General features: G+C 42.7%; 1 protein-coding gene across 3 annotated transcripts in view; it reads right to left on the reverse strand.

The window, feature by feature from the left end:
- Positions 1 to 1,173: 1,173 nt before the first annotated feature.
- LOC110522834 (erbin) overlaps positions 1,174 to 18,351 on the reverse strand; it is a 111,525-nt gene continuing 94,347 nt past the window's right edge. For all 3 annotated transcript variants that reach the window (XM_036977111.1, XM_036977109.1, XM_036977110.1), the window contains 6 exons: positions 16,566 to 18,093; positions 12,783 to 12,839; positions 8,806 to 8,991; positions 5,222 to 5,314; positions 4,862 to 4,936; positions 1,174 to 4,469 (listed from right to left, as the gene is read on the reverse strand). In XM_036977111.1, the coding sequence (XP_036833006.1) occupies positions 4,362 to 4,469; positions 4,862 to 4,936; positions 5,222 to 5,314; positions 8,806 to 8,991; positions 12,783 to 12,839; positions 16,566 to 18,093 (2,047 nt within the window). In that variant the 3' untranslated portion in view covers positions 1,174 to 4,361. The remainder of the gene's footprint in view (positions 4,470 to 4,861; positions 4,937 to 5,221; positions 5,315 to 8,805; positions 8,992 to 12,782; positions 12,840 to 16,565; positions 18,094 to 18,351) is intronic.

Here is an 18,351-nt window from a genome sequence, read left to right on the forward strand (position 1 = left end):
GTGGTCGGTTGCCTGTGCGTAGGTCGTCTCTGTAGTTTTAGTCCTTGGGCCAGTGAGCTCAATTTCAATCCCTTCTCTCTCCACACCTTCATTACTACTTGTATTTGGGAGAGGCATTGACATGCTGAAAGCACTGAGCTGTCTGTTTAAACACACAGCTCAGACACCCATACATACCTCACAAGACAGGTCTCTTCACAGTCCCAAAGTCCAGAACAGACTATGGGAGGCGCACAGTACTACTTAAAGCCATGACTACATAGAACTCTATTCCACATCAGGTAACTGATGCAAGCAAGATAATCAGATTTTAAAAACAGATAAACATACACCTTATGGAACAGTGGGGACTGTGAAGCAGCACAGACACATGCATAAACACATATAACATGGATTTGTGTTGTAGTGGAGTAGGGCCCTGAGGCCACACACTTAGTGTGTTGTGAAAGCTGTTATGAATGTATTGTATAACTGCCTTAATTTTGCCGGACCCCAGGAAGAGAAGCTGCTGCCAAGGCAGTACAAATAAATACTCTCTCCCTGAGCCCATGCCCCAAACAGACAGAACAGTAACACCAACAGAGCTAGAGCTGTACATTTTGAAATGACACCTCTTCAGAACTAATGTAGTCTAATCTGGGCTTCTCAATCCCCCCTTATACAGACCGGACTTGGTGAACCAATACATGGAAACTGAACACTTGTCTACAGTGGACATTTTTTGAATATAGCCAAGGTGTAACATAACACAGGTAAAGATTACTGTAAGCCAAGTCCATTAAATGTGGTGGTGTGGGAGCATCACAGCTGTTATGTAGTTCAAGGGCTCTCCTTATGTTCATTTCATTTTCCAAATCCTAATACATAGCTGCATTAATATGCATTTCTTGCAACTGTATCTTCAACATCACAGACGGCCGGTGACATCTTATTTAGGGAGGATAGGCTCATAGTAATGGCTGGAACGGAATGAATGGAATGGTTTTTAACACATCAAACACCCTTTCCATGTGTTTAATATTCCATTTCCACCATTATTATGAGCCGTCCCCCCACAGCAGTTTCCTCTGTTCAACATATTACTGTTAATATCCACACATGCTCTGGCATGGGGTGTTGATTTATTCAAAACCTTTGGAAAATCATGTTGAATGTCATTCAATGAAGAAAAGATTTTAAAGAGCATTAGTTTATTTCTTGTTTTCCACAGGTTACCTCAGAAACAGTATAATTTTATACAAAATCAGGAATGTTGAATAAATGCATCTCAATCATCTTACTGTAGCTGTTTCCAGAGAAACCTTTGAAATAGCTATACATTAAAAGAGTTGTGTATGCATTGCAACTTATTGCTAGTTTTACAAACTCAGAGTGACTAATGCCATGATTAATTCATTTAACTTTTTTTTTTAAGTATTTACATTTTGATTAGTAATGTCTAAAAAGTCACAGGAAAATGTGCTGAATAAATAAAAACAAGGTGTGAATGTGAAGAGACCAGTTGTTGTTGGATATGGAAAACAGGTGAGCCCCGAGGTCTTAGTCCCAGATTGTCTACCGTCTATTGGACAGTTATTTTCCTTCTTTTGCCACGAATATAAAACAAATATGACCTTGAAAATCATTAGATTGTTCTTATTCCCAGATCAAAAAGTAAAAGAACAGTGTCCACAACAAAACAGCATAAAAAACTATTACAATGTTTCTTAAACTAATCTTGAGAGGGGGAAATGCAGGAGAAGTCTTAAATGTCACCGCTTGAGGCAAACATTGACCAATGACAAAAATATCTGCAGTTATTATGAGCGTGCCACTGGGGCTGCAGTTGATTAAAAAACTAGGACAGTTTCAGTTGGGCGCAATGTTCAGTTGGAATTCAAAATGGAAAAGAGGGGAGCAAACATCATTGATACAGTGTTTTCCATTCAAGTCACAAGTTGACAGTACCATAATCTTAAACTGTATGCATGAAGTAATTGAATACATACAGGTCAGGTACAGTAGATTACATACCATTTCAAATGTGTAATATTCAATATATGCAATTTAGCAGACACTTTTATCCAAAGCGACTTACATTCATGCATGCATTGATTTTACATATGGGTAGTCCCGGGAATCAAACCCACAACCCTTGCGATACAAGCACCATGCTCTACCAACTGAGTCATACAGGACTATACATTTACACATTTGTTAGGTATTGGGATGACATAAATTACAATGTCATAACTTTATATATGCTCAGTCACAATTCAGTGTTTGCATTACAATCAATTTGTAAACAAATTTCACTGGGGCCATAACTTGTAGATATCTTTGAATTGGATCATTTTAGTTTCTGTAGGAAATACGTAACTTTTTTCATGGATTAACTCACAAAATAGACAATTCATAGGGTGATTTCATGCAAACAACACATACATCTATAAACTTTTGATCACACTGAGTGGACATAGCAGAGTAGCTTTAAAAAGCATTTTTATAATTTGACAATTCAATTAAACATTACAAATGACTAAAATGTTTGTTTCTTTGCTAAAGATATGTTTTTATAAAAAAAATATTCACAATATAAATCCTGTGTAACAATATTTTATTCAAATGCAATTGGATGTCTTTCTGAATGAAAACCAATCCTATTGCTATTAAACCATTATGACAAGTCACGCGGCGTGTACTCAAGAGGAGAGCGTTTAGTTTGTGAAACAAAGTACGTGAATATTGCTTGAGGGTCAGGGTAGTCACTCCTTCCCTCCCCTTGTTCTAACAGTTCAAGGTCTATGGCACTTGACAGCTCCCCCCTAGTTCATTTGATCCAGCGTAGAGCAAAGAGTCCATATATGAAACACTATCTCAACACAAAAAGAGATGATGCATGATGTCTAAAAATGTTATTTTACACACGAAGGCAAAATGTAGTTGTTTTCCGCCACTTAAAAAAATGTTAGACAGAAACCCCTTTTCAATCTGAAAGCATGTGAGAGTGTTTTCTAGTCACCAATGGCTGCCTTCAGGGAGAAGCCCTTTATAGTCTTACCAACATGAGTGAAACATGAGTGAAAGGGGCACAGAGACCAGGCCTGCTCAGAGTCTCACAGGCTGCATCTGAAATGACAATCTATATCCTTTGTATACAGTTCACCACTAGTATGTAGCGTGCTCTATGGGGAATAGGGTGTCACTCCCAGCAGCACCTCCAACACATGGGGTGTAATCATTCGTTCAAACAGTTGCAAAACTGAACCTTTTGGAACTAAAACAACAGTTTATATTGGACACTTTTAGCTAGGTCCCTCCCTGTTTCGTTGAGTTTGCTTCCGTTTAAGAAATGTTTTGCAACAAAATCAGCATAATGAATACACCCCTGGCCATGGTCTCCACACATGCTTAGCTTACCTACCTTTACCACTCCGCCTTCTGACCCATTCTCACATCACATTCTGGCTAGGCTAAGGCCAAGCAAAGGCATCCTCTCTCATCATCTGTTCCATATTCCAGTCCCAATTCCATTTCACATACAAAGAGCGTTTTACAGCATTCAAGTAGTCGGCACTCGGGGCAGTTGATTCAGTGACGGAGGATTTGCTCAGGAGTTGAGAGGTGAGTGAGGGATATTTCAAGCCAGTGGTGCCATGGAGGCTACTGAAACTGCTCCTACACTAAAATGAGGACAGTACAGATACTGGATGTATGCAGTGTGGCTCACAGGTTCTATGGAGGCAGAGGCAAATAAATTGTCCTTCTGAAATATCCACTATGTATGGAACTCGTTCCAAAAACTGTCACAATTGTAAGTAGGCAGAGGGGAAATTTGATAAAAGAAACTCCCCGAAAGCTCAATCCAGTACTACATTTGTCTCCACAAGAAAGCACATAACATTGTCCCCCATATCACATCTCGGCTAAGTCAAACAAGTGGTTTCAGCATCTTAAAAATAATAATAACATGACTTAAAAATAAAGGCAAATCGGATGTAAGCAAAGAGCGATAAAGAGAGGTAGCCCTGTCCTCTAGTGGTCAACTACAGTTAATGCTCAACTACAGCAACTAGAAACTGCAATGATGAGGGTGAATTATTTTCTTTGAAAAACAAGTCTTTACAGAAAGCAGTCTTTACAAAATCTCTGTGTCATTGGAGCACACGCCTTCTCTGGTGCGTCCTGGGAGTAAAAAATAACCGGGCTATCCCCCCAAGTCCACTTGATGCAGTGGTTCGGCCCCCGTTATCCCAAAAGCTCTTAAAGGTTCTCTTCACCATAAAGCAAGCTCCTCTGTGTATAAAAATAAGAAGGAAGTGGACATTCAGTTCTCGTGTGGTTTTGTCTGGATCGGAGGTCACAGTCCTGTCTGTCTCGCTCTACGCTGTCACCTCTCGGATGATGATCATATCCACAGTGGTGGGAAACGTCTTCAGCAGGGCTACGGCGTTCCCGTGGTCAATGTTCACAAAGCTGTATCCGTTCGCCTGGGTAGAAATGCATTTCATGGATTTAATTAGAGATTTGTGGATATTTAGCTAAACACCAAGATAGCAACTTTGGCTTTGATGTTTTATTCAATGTTTATTATTATTATTGCTATTTTAACACTTTCTTGAGACTGTACTGAAATCAGAGGGGAAGACAAGTGGGAGAAACAAAGTAGAAAGGTGCAGATGGAGATTGAACCCTAGACACCGTTGGAGTTGCACACCCGTGCATTGAGTTGGAGTCACAGAGGGCGTTACAGCTAGATCACAGACTCTGCACTACAGATGTTTGTAGTGGGTTCATAGTAGGTAAACATCTGTTCAGCAAAGAACCTATACTGTACAGATTTATGCTAGATAGAATATAGAGGTAATGGTATTGGATTTACCTGGAGGATCTTGTCTCCAGGCTGGAGGATCTTTGAGACAGGTCCCTCAGGCTGGACCCTCGTCACAAAGATGCCCTGAGAGAGAAGAGAGAGAGCACCACACCCATTTGGTCAACAACACCCATTACACCATTTCATTGATTGATACTGTTCCAAAATCAGAAAAATGCATCAACAAGCTAAATTGCTAGCACAGCTAACAATTATATTCTGACTGAACACTCATGGATCATATTTGAGTAAAAATACTATGTTAAACCTGTGAAACTGTTTACAATCAATTTCACATGCACTAGGCTGCAAAAATAGACAACACTACATTGTTATGGGGAAAAAAAGAGGGCTGATGAGCGTAAATACATTATCGTCTGGACGAAAGGGGTTTCCCCGTCCTCCCACTCCTCCTGATATACTGAACCCTAGCTCAGGGTTCTTCTCCACTTTCACACGCATCTGAAATAGACACACAGACATATTACTCACCTGACAGGGGACTTTACTGTAAACTGTACATTTGAATATGAGTCACACTAGGGTTGCACATATTCAGAGGTGGAAACTTTCCGTGGGAATTAACGGGAATATATGGTAATTAATGGAAATATATGCAAATTCATATTAATACCATTTAAACGTAGATGTTTTTTGCATTTGATATATTTACCATATCATATGGAGACAAACATAAACCTTTAACCTTATCATTAAGTAGACATAATTGTAAATGATTAAATCCTTCCAATAGAAAAACAAAACAATTTTGTTACGAATTTAACTTTAATTAAATGAGTTGACTCTTCACATTGGATGATTTCACTGAACAACAAAAGAAAAGGAATATTGAATGATCCCTGATAATCCATCGCATCTCCAAAAAACCTTTTCAACATACTATCAGTAAAATGATAGTCTAGAAACTAAAGCACTGGTTGTCTTCCTCTAAAGCTTCCTTGTCTTCTCCCTGGACCTCCTCAATGTCCACCTCTTGAACATCAGATTCTGAGGCCTCAGCTTCACGCTCGCTTTCCAACCTTGTGGAGGATGGCTCGCTGTCAGGCTCAAAAAGCCTCAAATTTGCCCAGATGGCAACAAATTTTTCAACCCTTGTATTGGTCAGCCTGTTGCGTGCTTTGGTGTGTGTGTTCCCAAACAAGGACCAGTTGAGCTCTGAGGCGGCTGATGTTGGTGGGATTTGGAGGATGTTGGTGGGATTTGGAGGATGGTGTAGGCAACAGGGGAAAGAGCCTCAGATCCACAAAGTCCCTTCCACCAGGTGGCTGATGAGATATGTTGGCACGACTGCCATATTGCATCTCCATCCTAAAGCCCTTGCTTAGAACTGTACTTCTCCAGACTACCAAGAAACTTGCCCTCATCCAGGCCAAGGTGGCGAGACACGGTAGTGATGACACCATAGGCCTTGCTGATCTCTACACCAGACAGGATGCGCTTTCCAGCATACTTGGGGTACAAGCCCATACATGCTGCGGCGTGTATTGGCTTCAGGACGAAGTTGTCACGCTTTTGATGTATTTCAGAACTAAAGTTTCCTCTGCTTGGAGCAACAGTGAAGTGGGCAGGGCAGTATGGATTTCTTCTCTTACATCTGCAAGCAGAGTCAGAACATCAGACAGGATGGCATTGTCTCCCTCAATCCGTGCAATGGCTACTGCTATAGGTTTCAGGAGTTTCATACCACTCTCTCCCAAAATACATCATCCAGGAGGATCCTCTTGATGGGGCTGTCCATATCGGCAGACTGTGATATGGCCATTTCTTGGAGAGACTCCTTCCCCTCAAGGAGACTGTCAAACATGATGAGAACACCACACCAACAGGTGTTGCCGGGGGGCTTCAATGTGGTGCTCTTATTCTTTTCACTTTGCTTGGTGAGGTAGATTGCTGCTATAACTTGATGACCCTTCACATACCTAACCATTTCCTTGGCTCTCTTGTAGAGTGTATCCATTGTTTTCAGTGCCATGATGTCCTTGAGGAGCAGATTCGATGCATGAGCAGCACAGCAAATGGGTGTGATGTGAGGGTAGGACTCCACCTCTTTAGACCAAGCAGCCTTCATGTTCGCTGCATTGTCTGTCACCAGTGCAAATGCCTTCTGTGGTCCAAGGTCATTGATGACTGCCATCAGCTCATCTGCAATGTAGAGACCGGTGTGTCTGTTGTCCCTTGTCTGTGCTCTTGTAGAATACTGGTTGATGGGTGGAGATTATGTAGTTAATTATTCCTTGCCCATGAACATTCGACCAACATTCGACCACCAGAATCAGAGATGATTGCAAAACAGTCTGCTTTCTCTATGATTTGCTTGACCTTCACTTGAACTCTGTTGCACTCTGCATCCAGCAAATGCGTAGATAAAGCATGTCTGGTTGGAGGGTTGTATGCTGGGTGAAGAAATCTTCCAATACACATTGCCTGTGAGCATCAGAGGTGAAGCAGTTGCATACACAGCTCGAGCATGACATTCACCAGCATTTCTCTGACTATGTTCCTCCATTGAGTCAAACAAAATGAGCTGTTGCTATCGATAAGGTGTCTGATTCATAATTTTCACCACAAATAGAAGTAGAGGGACTTTTGTCAGAGATTTCTTGTTGTGAGCGTTGAGGGAACTTTATGCACTTGGCCAGATGATTCTGCATCTTTGTTGCTTTCTTCACCTATGATTTGGAATGGTATTTGCAAATGAACACAGCTTTTCCTTCTACATTAGCTGCAGTGAAATGTCTCCACACATAAGATAGCACCCTTGGCATTTTCCTGTAGAGATTATTGCAATCAAAATTTACCAGAAATCATGTAGTCCTTGGCTCAGACAGTATAGTAGTGTGGGCTCAATAGCATCTAATTAGTGTGCAAGATCTTGAGAATCAGATGTACATGTGATGGAAGAATGCACTGTGCATGCAGGTTTCAATTCCATTGAATTGTTTAACTAAAATATCAAACAATACCTAGAATTGCCTTATATGTATCCCACAAAAAAGGTTCACTGTTATAAGCTAACTTCTTTGATGAATTTAAGAAAAATCCCCTAAATTCCAGGGTTTAACTTCCCATGGAAAATTTCCAGGAAATTGACTAACCCTTTGCAACCCTAAGTCACACACATCACAGTCACAGAGAAAAATATTGGATAAGAGTGTGGAGGATTCATTCTATCCAGGTAGTTCAGGTTACAACAAAACCATGTTACGCATGCTTCAACCTAGTGGTCAGTGTCACCAACCCTATTCCTCGAGCGCTACATGGTATAGTTCAAGCACAGCACTACAACACCTATATGAGTTTGACCAAATCAATTTGGTTGGGGGGGTTATAAGATGGTCATTTAGCTATTTGACTCTGAATTTTAGGACCCCTTTTAGGTATAATATATGTATATATATATTTTTTTTTAAATGGAAAAGCATTGGATTACACATTCATAAATGGCAAAGAATACAGTCATATTTAACCCCTTTTTGGGGTAGGCACAAACTTACTGTACCTCCATACTTCCATTGCATTTTAACTGGTACCGGTTACCTTCAGACAAGACCGTGACACTTGTGGGGGTGGTAGAGCAAAATGGACCACCATCGTTTTCGTGAGTCTTATCTTTCCACAGAGTGGTCATAATAGTCCGGCAAACACAGCTGCAGAAGGCCGCCATAGGCGGATGTGGTGGATTGAGATGCAGCCAATGCAAAAAAACAGATATCTCTAGCTTATACTGACAGCATTTGATGGGGATTTTTTTACTATGTTACTTAGATTTACGGACTGGTGCGTCAATAGACACTAGGGGGTGTTAATGTAAGTTTTGATGATGAATGATGTTTTTAGTTGTGGGCTGACAACCTATAACTCTCCATGGCTAGGGATGGGGGAGCATTGTTTTACTGCAACTCTTCCGTCTCTCATCCATCCCACCATCCTACCTCCTGGTGCAGTGTGTCTTGAGTGGCCCGTGGCGGAGGGGGTCCCAGGGGCTGCTGGCCATGGGAGACCTTAAGCATCAGGTAGTCGATGAGCTGCTCTCTGGAGGGGTGGCGGGCCATGGGCGCCTGGCACGACGTCATCTGGCCTCGCACTGGACCGCCCATCTGACCATTCATTAAAGGCACCTGGGCAACACACAGACAGACATACACACAAACACACAGAAACAAAGAGACAGACATTGTTATAGAGTTAACATTCCAACAACAAAATTGATTGTCAGTGCATATCTAAAAGGCTCATCCATAAATAAGCTTTCAACTTCAGCATGGTTTGGGAATACACTGCATGAGGTTTCATAGTACTAAAATCCCTATTTTCCCACCACATTGGTTACCATAACCCTCTAAAACTAAAGAAAACAAATACTAGGCTATAATCCAGCAAGAGAAAAGCCCTCACTGGTCCAATTTGGCCAAAGGACAAGATAAACTGCAGGACTGCGTCACGATCGTTGGAAGCATACTCGGACCAACATGCAGTGTGATCTGGGTTCCACATCTTTTTTTTAAAATGTTTTTTTAAGTAAGTGAACCACACAACAAAACAAAGAATAAAGAATCATACAAATCACCAACATAGAAATAGTAACCTAGAACCCCACATAGAAATAATAACCTAGAACCCCACATAGAAATAATAAACTAGAATATCCCCCAGTCACACCCTGATCTACTTCACCATAAAGAAACAATGGCTCTCTATGGTCAGGGCATGAAAGTACCCGCGTGATCTGGGTTCCACATTTTTTTTTTTTTTAAGTAAGTGAGTGAACCACACAACAAAACATGATGACAATTGAGTGCTAACATTCAACAATATCCCACAAACACAGGAGGGGAAAACAGCTACTTAAATATGATCCCCAATTAGAGACAACGATTACCAGCTGCCTCTAATTTGGAATCATACAAATCACCAACATAGAAATAATAACCTAGAACACCACATAGAAAAAATTAACTAGAATACCCCCCAGTCACGCCCTGATCTACTTCACCATAGAGAAACAATGGCTCTCTATGGTCAGGGCGTGACAGACTGGCATACAGAATAACATGATGTAACAGAATAAAGTGTGATTTCAGCAGAAGTTGCTGATTTAGCACCAGCAAGGTGCTCTGTCTTAGAGACACTGGCTGTGTGTCCAGCAGCAGGCTCGCCCCCGCCCTCAAAGCCATGGAAATCATTTGGCTCCGACTAGTGTGGAGGATGAAGCGTAGAGATAATTTCATTAAGTTTTAATAGATGGTGGTGGTGCTGCAGTTATTGGCAGGTTCCATTAATGGAGGGAGGACAGAGGGGTGGAGATGCTGGGCCGGCAGTGGTTTGGGTTAAAAATCTGAAATTACACCCTATTCCCTACATTCTATGTAATAGGGTAGGATAGGCTAGGGCTCTGGTCAAAATAAGTGCACTATATAGGCAAAGGCTTTATTTATGGTGTGATTCAAGAGTAATTCTTAATGCCAGGTCTGAAGGACCATTTCATCCTGGTAAACCTTAAGGTAGAATCACAAAATGTCGACAAATTCCCCACATTTGGCCAGAACATGTCTAATTAACAACATTATTTAATTAATTCCCTATCCATAACCTTAGTTCAAATATATTTGTCCTATCCACGTGAGTCTATCTACAAAAGATCCCATACATTATTTCCTCCAAATGTATATCCAGGCAGATCGACAGTAAGTCTAAGAAAAACAGAGTAGATTGAATTAAAACAAAGAGACCATTGAGTCAGTGCATTCAGAAGGAGACATTTACATAAAATAACTTAACGTCTGATAAGGACTTCACGTCTGTGTAATAAGAGGGCTCTCTATGAGCCGGGCTGTAGTTCTCTGTAAGACATCTCTTGAAACAGACCATTTAAAATTCTCCCAGACAGCAGACTGACCTCATTCTGCAGCTCTGTCTAAGCCGGTTACTGAAAAGAGACAGTAGCAGTATCACCAAACAACCTGCAGGGGTATCTGGAGTGGCTACGGATACATACGGAGTTCTGTATCCCAATTTGCCCAGACTAAAAATAAGTATATTAGTGCAGGATTTTTTTGCTCGGCTGCAGCTACCCCCTAATTGATCGCCTTTGTCTGGTCATGGTATAGCCTTCAAACTTCAAGTTGTACACAAAACTGTTCCATTGTATTCCATGCCTCAGACAGTAAGCATAAGTGCGATTTCATGTTCCATTTTACAGGAGGGGAGTAAGCTATAGCTATTTACATGTTTTACACAAAATACATGATTGACATGTTCGTATAAACTTTGTTTTCAGTATTGCAAACAGAAGAACGACCCAAACAGGCAGTATAGTGATTTCATGTTATTCTTAGCTGTTGATTTACATTCAGCTATTTACTCTTGCCACAACATAGCAGCATATTTGACATAACTATGGCACCGGGCGATACAAAACGAACTCGCCCATTATCAGACTCTTTTTACGGGTCAGCATACCCGCTCGGATGCCTAGAATGTTCTGCTGCCCAGATGTGGAATGCAGCAAGACAGAGATGAGCAGTCTTTATTTTTATATATAAAGAATATACAGGATATTTGGGCTAGGGGGTATAATATCACATTACACAAGGACATTAAGGTATATACACACATTTATGGTATTTAATGGTCTTAAAATACAGTTCAATTTATTTTTTGGAAGGTAAGAAAATGTGGTGTTTTGTTTGTAAATGTACATTTGTTAAAATGATCCCACAATCCCACTTAAAAAGATGAGGCCTGTAATTTTCATCATAGGTACAGATTCAGTCTTCCCAGCCTGGTGCAGGTCTACAATTTTCTTTCTGGTGTCCTTTGACAGCTCTTTGGTCTTGGCTATAGTGGAGTTTGGAGTGTGACTGTTTGAGGTTGTGGACAGGTATCTTTTATACTGATAACAAGTTCAAACAGGTGCCATTAATACAGGTAACAAGTGGAGGACAGAGGAGCCTCTTAAAGAAGAAGTTACAGGTCTGTGAGAGCCAGAAATCTTGCTTGTTTGTAGGTGACCAAATACTTATTTTCCTCCATAATTTGCAAATAAATTCATAAAAAAATCCTACAATGTGATTTTCTGGATTTTTTTTCTCATTTTGTCTGTCATAGTTGAAGTGTACCTATGATGAAAATTACAGGCCTCTCTCATCTTTTTAAGTGGGAGAACTTGCACAATTGGTGGCTGACTAAATACTTTTTTGCCCCACTGTATTACTTGCTTTATACATCTCAATTCCTCGAAACGTCCATGGACACCGTACCATACTGTTTATATAGCCTAGTGATGAGGGTCAAGACGCCCACTCAGTGGACTGGGCTTATGAGCGCTCTAAGCTTCCAACAATGTATTCCACCCAGCTTAGTTCTTAATACCAGTATAACTGAAGCAACGCTCATCCAACCCACTCTGTGAGACACCGGGGGACCTGGTGGATGCAGAGATCTCCCATGAGAATAGATAGGCCTGAACAGTAATCTCTTTCAAGGCAGATCTCGTTAATTAGAACTCATTAATCACTGGTGGGGATGAGGATGGTGCTGCTACGCTACTCCTGCTGCTGGGTCAATACCCTCAATCCTCAGCCAGCCAGCTCTCTAATCAGGCTGCTTGGACTGGGCTAACCCACGCTCTACTTACAGTGGTCGGGAATGCATGTGCTGAAATGGGACAGACAGGCAGGCACTTTATGGAGGGGCTGTATGATGGATTTGATTTGATTTAATTTCACTTGAAGAATACATTGTCAAATACCGTTCTGTTAACAAACTCTTCAATACCGTGTGGGCCTATAACTATCCTCTGGTCTTCATGGTCTGCATTCCTAATATCATACAGTAGGAAAAGAAACACCAATTTGAGATTGGTTTATGGGTGTCCTATGCTTTACATATGGCTCTAGTGTGCACTTACTTTTCGGAGGGTGTCCATGGTGAAGCCCTGTTGTCCTTGAGGACCTAACACATCATCCTGTAGAGGGAACAATGACAGTGATTAGTAACAAAGACCATGTGCTACTGTCTGTCGATGACAAACACACCTCTATGCACATTTTTAAAAATAACACTCAACCATATATCACAGCATAGAAAGTGCATTTTTATGGAGGAAAAAGGTTCTATGCCTGTGATATGTGGTTGTCCCACCTAGCTATCTTAAGATGAATGCACAAACTGTATGTCGCTCTGGATAAGAGCATCTGCTAAATTAATAAAATGTAAATAGAATGTATTTCTTCATGTCTTAGGTGAATTAGTTGACCATGATCTGATCGAGGCTAATAATGTTAGTTACATGTAAGATTTTATTTACATGTTGTGTTAACCATTAATTCTGAAATTTCTCTTAAATAATTCCAACACCTATGAAAATCATGTCTAAAGATAACATTCTTAACAATGGGGATGATGTTTCCCTACATTGGGGACTACATGGCCAAAAGCAGTGTCCTATATAAATAATACATAGGAAAGGAAAGAATGGTTCATCATGTTATAAGACCACACGTACACAGACACCATAATAACACCAGGTGCAAATGTTTGCAGCCATTTTCCACACTAAGACTCAATCTAACACCACAACTACTTCCTCTTTCAACTACATACCCCATACTGACATTGGACAAACACAGTGCTCATCTCCACACAAAGAAGTGAAAGGGTTAAAGAGGCGATTCTGAAGTGATCAAAAGAGGAGGCATTAAGCGAGATGATGATTGATGATGAGTCAAGGTGTTGTTAAAGGGGAGAATCAGTTTTTTGGTAGGATAATCGGTCTTTGACGAGCGAGGGAGGCGCGCTACATTTAGATTGGAGTGCTGGAAGGTGTGTGTGTGTGTGTGTGTGTGTGTGTGTGGGGGGGGGGGGTAGGATAAAGCACTGGGATAAGTGAATCATAGATTGGGAGGGAAGCCAGGTTTAAAAAGGGGCATTTTGTACCATGCAACATGCTACTATTATTATACACATCCGACTCAGTAATATGCAACGTGATGTTATTTCAGGGCAGAGATGAGGGACTTGTAGCCTATACAGCTTATCAAAGGCTTCAGACTCTGATTGTGATTTAGCTGGATAAATTAGATTCCACTACACCAAGCCAGTGGAATCCCTGTTTGTATCTCACTGCCAACTGTATCCTATCATATGGCCTATAACGACACACAGCTACTGTCTGACAGAAAATAGGTTAAAGTAGAGACAAACTCATATGGAAAATACAATGGTGCTTCTGCCCTCTTCAACCCTACTACTGTTTGGATAAATTGAGAGACTACAAAAATGTTCAACTTATACAACAGAAGCATTGTGCTAGATATGCCAGGTCTCAATTGGTATTTGCAGGATGCCTTTCTACACAGCTAGGAGTTTCCTCTACTTGAATCCCTGATAGAGATTGAAACCGTGAGTTTGCCTACAGTTTATGGTAGAGTGGCCTTAATGTGCACGGATAAAAGATGCCCCGTTCAAACAAGATAGGTTCCGTCACAATAAGGAGCTATACAGTACAAAGGCCCTGTCCCAATAGCTCTAAAATGCATCCTTCCTTGAATCCGTCTGTAAGGTCATCCCAGTTCTGAGGGTTGGAATGATGGACGCAAACAGAGTCATCCCATCACGCACAGATTAGTGACAACCTCAAGGATGGTATATCACAAAAATGCTCAATCTTAACTGAGGAGGGCATTGTTTTTTGGAATTGAAAGACAAAGAGTCCTTTTAAAAGTATTGGAACGAGGCCAAAGCTGAAAAGTGGTAGGAGACGGCAATCAGATCTTCCTGGGTAGTAGGAGGCTAGCAGCTAAGAGGCTGAGCTGTAGTCCAGCCCCAGTACAGTCCAGTATTCACACAGATGCCCTGGGCTCCGTAGAGCCGTCCGTCTGCGGCAGCACTAAAGAACAGAGAGCCTTGGCTGCCTGTCTGGTGCACGTCCCTAGAGCTACCGTAGTGAGAGCAGCTCAGCGGGGCATAATTGGAATTATAGGACAGAGACAGGGCATACTGAGCACCACATTATACATACAGGCAACACACACACACACACATACAGCCAACACACACAGACACACACTTTAGTGGACATGCATTTCACAAAGTAGTAATGATTAATAAAATAATGTAAATAATGTGTTAATGCTAATATTCCACATGCTTCAACAACATTTGTACATTGCGTTAGTAGCAGCTTGTTTGCTTGTTACTCCAAATATACTGATACAACATAGACATACTTAGGGAAACAATCATTTATATACAGTATCAGTCAAAAGTTTGGACACACCTACTCATTCAAGGGTTTTTCTTTATTTTTTTTACTATTTTCTACATTGTAGAATAATAGTGAAGACAACAAATTTATGAAATAACAAATATGGAATGATGTAGTAACCAAAAAAGTGTTAAACAAATCAAAATATATTTTATATTTGAGATTCTTCAAAGTAGCCACCCTTTGCCTTGATGACAGCTTTGCACACTCTTGGCATTCTCTCAACCAGCTTCATGAGGTAGTCACTCGTAATGCATTTATACAGTATATACAGTACCAGTCAAAAGTTTGGACACACCTACTCATTCAAGAGCTTCTTTATTTGGACTATTTTCTATATTGGTGTGTGGTCCTCCTACTACGACTCAGGTAACCATGCAGCTTATTAGGCTTCAGACAAAATAAGATGATGAACTTCACAGGGTGGTGAAAGTGCCCGGTGATCTCAATACGCCTTTCCAATAAATATCAAGGGTCTTATTCTGCTTGATATGGTGATCAATGCTTGACTGCCGTTTGACAAATACAAATATTCTCGCAATTATCCATAATAATCTCATCATGTAGAGAAGCCTACCTGCACAGCCTTATCTGCGAGCTGTTGGCGAGAGCGCATGTGGCAATAATACAATAGTTGTTGTGACAAAACTATCAAAAGAGTTGAAAATGCGATGGAAACAGGTATTCAATACATTAACATTTTTGCGAAGAAGTACATTTTGTGTGCACTAGGTCATCATGCACTGATTGTTCTCCGCAATAAGTATGTTTGGTGGAAACACACCACTGGAGGGAAAAATACATATTTTCATTATACAGATTCTAGAAAGTTAGCATGAAAAGTTGTCACCAATTGAATGGAAACCCAGCTACTGATGCTTCTTAGATAACATCATTGCAGCCACTTTTAAGGCTGCGTTCTAAAGGTGCCCACAGTAGCTGTGATGATGAAGTGGCCACTGAGAGTGTAGACTGTAGCTTCCACCAACCTGTGCCATCTACGGCCCAAAGGAGAGACACTAAGGAACACCCCCCCCCCCCCCCCCCCCCCAGACTCAGCTGGCGCGTCACGCTATGGTTACCCTGGAGCCAGGGCTGAGGTCAATAGTCTGAAGGAACTGGACAGGTCATGAAGATGGATAATGAAACAGAAACACGACTTTAATGTGGTTCATGAGGTTTCTGAATGGACGGTGTGAGGTCATCTCAGCTAACACATGATCAAAGAAAGAAACTGACCAAATAACAACCTAGGCTATTAACACCATAACCACGTGATATTCTTACTCATGTTCCCACTCAAACAGATGTGACCTCTATCGTAGGATATGCCATTAAGATTGGCCATTAAGATTATTGTCAATCATACCGAATTAAAAGTACAATCAAATAGATCGCTCATTAACTATTCACCAAATACTCTACCTTTTCCATTTTCTTGGCCTCGATGTGGCGCATCACCTGGTCTCTCCAATCCACTGGTACCCTTGCTCCTGCTCCCGGTCCTCCTGGCCCGTCCAACAGCGAGTGCTCAGACTTCACCCTGGCGTTTGGCCTTTTACTGGGGCTGACGTGCTGGTAGTTGAAGTCGCTGACCGACATGGTCCTCTCGGGCAGCTCATGGGGCTGTGGCCTGGCGGTGTGAGGCCTGGGGGCACAGGGCCCGTCGATGCTGTAGGTGCGGGCCGACAGAGGCCTCTGCATGGTCTGGGCTATGGCCAGCGGCCCCCGGCCCAGGGTGTGGATGTCCCTGTACGTCATGTAATCTCCCTCGGGAACCTGCATGCGCCGGGGGTCCCCCATAGAGGCCGTGGAGGAACTGCTGCTCTGCCTCTGCAGGGTGCTGCTCCGTGGCTGACTACCGGGGGGGGGCAGGTGTCTCTCCTTAGCCCACATGTCACCGGGCTGCTTGGGCCCCATGGGCGGGCCTCTCTGCTGGGCCTGGTGGGGATATGGAGGGGCCTGGTTGCGGTTGGAGTAGTTGGTGTTGGCCAGAGAGTGCTGGGGTGGAGGGAGGTAGCCCTGGTCGGGGGGGACGGGGGTCCTATGGGTCCACAGGCCTTCTTTGGGCAAGGCGCTGCTGGTGTACTGGACGTTGTACTGAGGCAGCGGGCCCATGGCCATGCCTGAGGGGACGGGGTAGCGGCCGGTGCTGACAGGAGGCTTTGAGGAGCTGGAGAGCAGGTCGGAGGAAGAGGCTGACGAGCCGGGGTAGACCTGGAAGGGCTGGTCGTTGAGCAGGGAGGCTGACTTGCTGCGGACGATGCTTTGACCCTGTGCCCCCGGTACGGCTCCGGCCATCCTGCCCACTACTCCACCCTCGTAGGAGCCCCCCTCAGTGTCCAAGGAGTACAGCTTCATCTCCCCTGTCTCGATGTTGGTGATGCTCTGAGCCTTGGCCACTGGGGACAGCTCCTCTGTGCTGCGAGACAGCGACATGTCACTGCTGGCCGTCACGCCCGCCGAAGCAGTCCGCACCACCGACGTGGCAGAGTCTAACCTCATGGGCGACACGGCCAATCCCTCGCTGGAGCGGCCGTTAAAGTGGTCGCCCATCTGGTTGCCGTTCTCCAAGTGGTCTGTAATGGGCGCCGTAGAGTTTTCGTTGTTATACGGCGGAGGCAAGTGTTGAAAGGCCTCCTTGGTGCTCGTGCCATTCTGACAGTCATCCAGTTGGACCCCCATGTTGTCCGGCTGCAGCGGCAGCTTAGCCACGTTCATGTTGATCTGGTCCCACTTGGTGTAGCCGTCGCCCATGCCGTTGTTGATGCCCTTCTTGATGAAGGCCAGCCTCTCCTCCATGGACAGGTCGTAGTCCCCCACAATCTTCTCTGGCTTGGACTCGTAGGACTGCTGGTTCTTCAGGAGGGCCTGCAGGGTAGTGTCTGGGCCGTTGCCGTTCTGGAGGAGAGGGGTGCTTACCTTCTGCTGATTCATGTTCTCATCCTCTTGCCTGGAACAGAAAGCATAACATAATGGTTTGTTGTTGTTGTCGAGTGTTCAGGCATTCAGAGTATAAGCATGGCAGCTGCGCAGGAACCCCGGCCTACATTCGCAATGACTAGGAAATCCAACCCTCTTAGTTAGATCTAGTATGAACACATCCAAAGTTATTTCCTTAGTTGAGCCAACATTTCAAATGAGAAAAAAACCTTCACTGTTCTATGCTCCCTAGTGAGCTTCTATTATAAAAGAAATCACATCCCTAATA

The sequence above is a fragment of the Oncorhynchus mykiss genome, chromosome 5 (genome assembly GCF_013265735.2).
Source record: "Oncorhynchus mykiss isolate Arlee chromosome 5, USDA_OmykA_1.1, whole genome shotgun sequence".
NCBI classification, from domain to species: domain Eukaryota; kingdom Metazoa; phylum Chordata; class Actinopteri; order Salmoniformes; family Salmonidae; genus Oncorhynchus; species Oncorhynchus mykiss.